A 6,571-nucleotide genomic window follows, 5' to 3' on the forward strand; every position below is an offset into this window, starting at 1 on the left:
TATGTAATATAGAGATAGCTCAGGAATATCTGCAGGAATATCAGCTCGGCAATATTTTGCTGTGTGAATACCTGAATTCTGCTTTCAAAGTGTTTAAAAAGCCTAGAGGGCAGAACCATATCAGTTTAAAAGATGACTGGGAACTACAGGACTGACATTTAGGTCAGTCACACTGAAAAAAACAACTCGAGGTTTGAGAACAGCTATAAATAACATCTCGGAGAAGCAACTGAAAAGTCCAAGGGTTGTTGAGACACACCTTTCATAATAATGGTGTGCAAAGTTGCGGAATGCCTGCACACATTCTTAAAAGCTCCACCCACTGCCAGAGAAGCTAGAGGAACCACGGAAGAGGAAGCTCATTTCCTTTCTTCCTTCTGACAGACAACGACAAAAACAGCAGCGCTTTACCTTCGACAGCAGAAAGTGGAGAAAGGAAAGAAATCCTATTTTTTTTTTTACTTCTGCCTGCAGCACACCTGAAGCAAAAAACCCGTAAGGGTCGGATCCTCATTCAGAGTCAGAATGTCTGCCGTAACAGAGGATCTGTGCTGTCCTATCTGCCAGGACATCTTTAAAGATCCTGTCGTCATTTCATGCAGCCACAGCTTCTGTAAAACCTGCCTGCAGAAATGGTGGAAAGAGAAGAAAACACTCGAGTGTCCCATCTGCAAGAGGAAGTCCTCCCGGAGTGACCCTCCTCGGAACCTGGTTTTAAAGAACCTCTGTGAGGCCTATGAACGGCCGAACAACCACAGAGCTCATAACAACGGCTCGGAGCAACTCTGCAGTCTGCACTCTGAAAAGCTCAAGATCTTCTGCCTGGACCACCAGCAGCCTGTGTGCGTCATCTGCCGGGATTCAAAAATCCACAACCAGCACCACTTCAGACCCCTAAACGAGGCGGCCCAGGAGAAGCGAGAGGAGCTGCAGAAGTTCCTGAAGCCTTTACAAGAGAAACTGACTCGGATGGAAGAAGCTAAAGGAGACGGAGAAAAAACTGTGAAGTTCATCAAACTGCAGAGCCAGCAGACGGAGAAGCAGATCAAGGAGCAGTTCCATAAGCTTTACCAATTCCTGCAGCAGGAGGAGAAGGCCAAGGTCGCCGCTCTGAAAGAGGAGGAGACCACGAAGATGTTGCTGATGAAGAAGAATCTGGAGGCACTGAGTAAAGATATTGCAGCTCTTTCAGCCATGATCACAGCTGCTAAGAAGGAGCTAACAGCTGCAGACATCTCCTTCCTGAAGAACTACAAGACCACAATGAATAAAGTCCACCAGCATCCCCTTCATGATGACCCTCAGCAGGCCCCTGGAGCTCTGATAGACGTGGCCAAATACCTGGGCAACCTGACCTTCCAAGTATGGAACAACATGAAGCAGGTCGTCTCGTACAGTCCTGTGATCCTGGACCCAAACACTGCAGACCCGGAACTCGTCCTGTCCCATGACCTGTGCAGTGTCCGATCCGGAGAAAAGAAACCGATCCCTTTGAATCCAGAGAGGACAAAGTTCTCCTGCTCCGTCCTGGGCTCTGAGGGTTTCAACTCGGGATGCCACAGCTGGAGCGTGAAGGTGGGCGACAATAAGGACTGGGAACTGGGCGTACTGGGAGAGACCCAGACGACAAACGAATGCCCTACGGCTCAGCTGTGGAGGATTTCATTTACCGACGGGAAGTTTACGGCCTTCTCCTCCTCTAAACCAGAGGAGGATCTGCTGGTGAAGGATGTGGTGAGGAAGATCAGGGTTTACCTGGACTTTGACAGGGGGAAGCTGACCTTCTCTGACTTTGACACCACCACCAACATCCACACCTTCACAGACACCTTCAGCAACACCCTGTTTCCCTACATTTACACCGAGAGTCAATCTCCGCTCAGGATTATCCCTGCCAACATCTCTGTGAGCGTCCCAAAATCCACCTAAAAAAGTCAGGATCTGACAGACTTTTGGAGAATTTATTAGATCAGGAATGAATTCAGGGTTCAAAATCAGCTTCCAGGTCGTACACTTAAACTACCTGATTGCTCTGAGTCCATTTCTGTTCATGTTTGAACATTTAGCTTAAATATCCAAAAGCCACAGAAACCCAGATGTCATGCTGGTCTGGAGATAAAAATCTGCCTACTCTTTGTCAGAAACTGGTAACTATGACAACGAGAGACAGAAGAAAATGTTTACCTGTCTGGATGACTTTAAACTGCATTTATTTGAATTTATTCATCTAATATGGAAGAGGTAGAGGGATTTGATTACTTCTGGTTTTCAGATTTCTTTAGCCTGTTTCAGTGTTTGATCCGTTTCCAGTCCTGATGCTGGAGGAAAGTTCTTTTAATCAGAAGCTCTGATCCGATTCTTCCTGCAGAACAAGGCCGGCTCCCATTTACATGCTCTATTAGTCTCTATTAGAAATCTGAGGCCTTCATGAGAGCAAAAATGTGGTTAATTTGTGTTCTTTAATCATAGATGTTTTCAGCTGCAGAGGTTTAATATTTTCATTATTAGAACCTAAAGGTTTATGGTAAAATAAAAGAAATTGTAAGACATACTTTTATCGTATTTAACTGAGTGTTTAAAATCCCATAACATAATGGGTTCAATGAAAAGATTCTTTTTTTATTTCTACTTTACTTTTTTAAAAAGATGAAAAGTCTGGTGACATCATCTGGTGAACTATTTTATGTGGGTTTATAGGTAGATAAAATGCTAAACTTTGAAGTTGTTTTTTTTTGTGTTGAAATCAAATACAAACTGCAAAAGAAAAAGAAAACTGATCTGGAAACAGTAAGTGAAACCAAACTGGACCAGTAAGAACCAGTAACTGGCTCTCCAGGTTTCCTCAAGTTTATTACCTCTCTATTTCAGGACATTTAAACATTTATTTAAGGTCCTTTTTATTTAAAACCTGGGCTGAGATGGATTATTGAAATGTTCATCAACTAATTTAATAATCGATTAATTGTTAACTGGAGCCTAAGGACTCTAAAACATGCCTTTAGCTGACAGTGCGACCCACTTAGAGCAGTAATTAAGCCATAAATTACACAAAAATATATAAACATTTTGCATTTAAGATTAAAAAAACGTTTTTTAATGTCAATATGCTCTATACAGAACTCTTCAAGTGAAAAAGTTTTATTTTGATGTGGTTTAAAAAATATATATATATATCTTCTTATAAATCTTGCTATCCGATAATTAACAAAACACTGTTAGTTGCAACCCTATTTGAAACACACACATTTTATAAAAGAATAACTGGAAGAAATTGAAATCTAGTTAAGAAATTTTTTCTTAAAATAAGTGCATTTGTTCTTAGATTGAGGAGATAAAAGAGACATTTTGCCAATGTAACAAGATCATTTACACTTAAAATAAGAAAACACAATTGCATTGTCTTATTTCAAGTGCATTTTATCTAATTATCTTATTTTAAGAGTACAAATACTCATTCCATTGGCAAACTATCTCATAACCTACTCAGATTAAGGATAAACACACTTCGTTTAAGACATTTTTACTTATTTCTAGATCATTTTTCCAGTGTAGCATCTTCACTAAATAGTTTGGTTAAAAAAAAGGACGTCATTAATAAAATGTTTTAACAACAATTTAATTTAAAACAACTCAACAATAGAAAAGCAGCTTTAGGACTCTTCTAGCTGTTTGAAGGGGAGGATGAGTATCTGGGCCTTCCTCAGAGAGAACTACATAAACCCATCGACAAAAAACAACAATCTTAAAGCAATGACTGAGCTTTAAAAACATAACTGAATATAACTTAGAAACAGGTGACCTACATGTGTCAGCAATCAGGATAAAAAGTTGCATGAAATCCTTGTTTTTTTAATGATTTCTGAATAGCAAAAACAAGATATAAGCCTTTTTAAAGTCGACTAACAGGCAGTATGCAGCAACGGGTGGGGGAGGGCCAGATCTCCATTCAGCCACAGAAAACACTACTCCCTCTGGTCTCTGCCTGTTTCAGAGACTGAACTTTTTTACCAGTTTGGGTTTTATAATGATTTAAATAAACAGTATAATCAAAGGATGATTATTAAACAAAAATACAATGACTGTTGCTCTGATCAATAAAATAGGATTTTTTTGTTTTTGTTTATTTGTTTCAATGTTTATTGTTGGGGGGGGGGAAGAAAAACAAAAAAAGTAAAATTTTCTTCATGCTGATCTTAATTGATCTTTCTTTCCCAACTTAATGTGAAATTAGAAGACTGGGAACTAAAAATGACTGTGAATCTTTTGTTTTTTATTATGCAAAACATTTTTTTTTACATTTTTATAGAGATCACAAAATATGAATAATGAAAAATCTAGAAGTTGTTTTAAACAATTTAATTCTGTTTCTAACTTTTAGGAGAAACATTTTTATTTGTGTTGAAATCAATGTAAAATGTTAAATTTTTAAGTGATGATATGATGTTGGACATTCGTTCATTTTTGTCTTGAAAACATGAGCAGACATGCCGAGAAAAGCTTCTCTTTGAAATTATAATATATATATATATATATATATATATATATATATATATATANTATATATATATATATATATATATATATATATATATATATATATATATATTATATAATCTGCTTCTATGAAAACTTTGTACTTAATGTTATCTTTCTCATTTTGTTGGTTAATTCTAATGTAGGGATGAATAAATATTCAATTAAAGGAGCTCTGATCGTCTTTCTGTCTTTTTATTGTTTTATTCAAGTCGTCTTTATTTATTTTATTCTTTTTTTCATCTGGCTTTAAATGAACCTTGAATTAAACTAAATATCTGAGCTGGAACCTTCTGACCAATCAGCTTCTGAGCTATAAAAGTAAAAAACAAAGGAAGAAAGTTTCTGCACCATAAACAAATATTAACCGTTAGAAGAACCTGATTTGCTGTGAAAGGACAGATTTATGACCTTATTGACTTTGACCCGGAGCTTCTCTCCTCCGTAAAGGTTAAAGTCTTTTCCCTCCAGATCTTTGTAGAGGTGCTGACCCAGGATCAGGTGGTTTTTACACACTGCCTCCTCATCGACACCCTGCGGACAGAGCAGGTCAGATTAGGCTCAAAGATTAATCCTCATCAGTTTTATACGTTATATAATAAAAATACATCCTTAAATGTCTGATTTAAATCCCAGTTTGTACTGTTCGATCAAACAGATTTATCTTCTCTGATTCAAATTGTGTGTTTGAATGAGGCCTTGAAATAAGGCTTCCTGTCTGTCAGGCTTTAGGTTTCTGAGGGACCCAGGCGTGAACAGGAGGGCTGGATTACCGTGAATTATTATAAAAGAACAAAGAAGTTACAGGAGCACATTAACTGGCAGCTAAACTGGAGGATTTGATCCAAAAAGGGACTTAAAAACTGAGGAGCGTATGGAGAATACATGCTGCCATTTTTATCATGCAGAGCAGCTGGCAGGACGCAAGTGAGGAGACTGTTGTAGGAAACTAGATGGGAACAAATGTAGGAGCCCTTCCTGGATTGTCTGAACTATGCAGATAAAGGTGTCGGTTTATTCAATGATTAACAGGCTGCAGATGTAACGTCAGAGATAAATAACCATGATGCTGCAGTTGAATGTAGGGAATGTGATTGTGCCTTATTGTAACAACCTCAACCAGTTTCACGTGGTTTCACTCTACCCATTTATCAAAAAAGTAATAAAATCCATAAAACACATATATAGAGAGAGTGTTTTATGTGAAATATTAGAGAGAGAAGGTTTGACTTACACTCAGAGGCTGTTTCAACAGCGGGAAGAAAGCTGTGAAGGGTCCAGAGTGACTAAGAACCATCAAACAGCCTTTCTCTGTAACAAACACAAAAAAATTTATTTACAGCAGAATAAATGGAAGAAAAAAAACCACTGAGGATGTGTCATTTTTACCCAGAAATACAATGTGAACTCAAAAATTCAATTAAGTAAAATTTTTACAGTATCAGATGAAACAGACAAGTATTAAATCAAATTTCACCAAAACCTCCCAAACAACCAATCAAAAATTTTTTTTCTTTGTGTTTGTTCGGTTTTACCAAACAAGGCGACGGCTCCGGTCAGATTTTCTCTCTGGTTTCCTCTTGAGTCAAGCTCGATGAGGCGCTCCATCAGGTTACCGTAGCAACGCTGCCCATCTCCAATCTGCTCCGGCTCGCAAACGCACCTGAAGCACCAGGAACAAGAGCAGAGGGATGTACTTTAAAGGAAGTGAAAGTTTTACGCGGGTTCTAAGATGGTCAGCTATTTCTAATGTTTCTATAAAGCATGATGAAGATTAGATAAAAGCTGTTTCCAGATGCTGGAGAAACAAGTTACTGAGAGTCAAAGGTCAGGGAAAGTATGCGGACAATCTGGAGCAGGTATCATTGGCACTTCGCCCCTGATCACAAACATACAACACAGGATGAGTCTTTAATTGAATCAACGTTTCAGGTTTTGAAATAAATAAAAAACAATCAGGAACCAAACTTCCAGGCTGGTGGCGTAGAATCTGGTTGGACAGAGTCTCAGTTCTCTAAACATTCAGTGTATTTGCTGG

At 38.2% G+C, this 6,571-nt stretch overlaps 2 protein-coding genes across 2 annotated transcripts in view; one reads left to right on the top strand and one right to left on the bottom strand.

Annotated features, from left to right (window-relative positions):
* Positions 1 to 6,571, bottom strand: part of stab1 (stabilin 1) — a 163,052-nt gene that overhangs the window by 137,927 nt on the left and 18,554 nt on the right. The window contains exons 10-12 of the mRNA XM_015385033.1: positions 6,069 to 6,196; positions 5,768 to 5,844; positions 4,945 to 5,067 (exon numbers count right to left, since the gene is read on the bottom strand). Of these exons, the coding sequence (XP_015240519.1) occupies positions 4,945 to 5,067; positions 5,768 to 5,844; positions 6,069 to 6,196 (328 nt within the window). The remainder of the gene's footprint in view (positions 1 to 4,944; positions 5,068 to 5,767; positions 5,845 to 6,068; positions 6,197 to 6,571) is intronic.
* LOC107091244 (nuclear factor 7, ovary-like) lies at positions 375 to 2,061 on the top strand. The gene has a single exon (XM_015385056.1). It carries the CDS (start codon positions 526 to 528, stop codon positions 1,927 to 1,929), a length of 1,404 nt encoding a protein of 467 aa, XP_015240542.1. The 5' UTR covers positions 375 to 525; the 3' UTR covers positions 1,930 to 2,061.

This window comes from Cyprinodon variegatus, unplaced genomic scaffold (assembly GCF_000732505.1).
Source record: "Cyprinodon variegatus isolate N-32 unplaced genomic scaffold, C_variegatus-1.0 Scaffold330, whole genome shotgun sequence".
Lineage (NCBI taxonomy): Eukaryota > Metazoa > Chordata > Actinopteri > Cyprinodontiformes > Cyprinodontidae > Cyprinodon > Cyprinodon variegatus.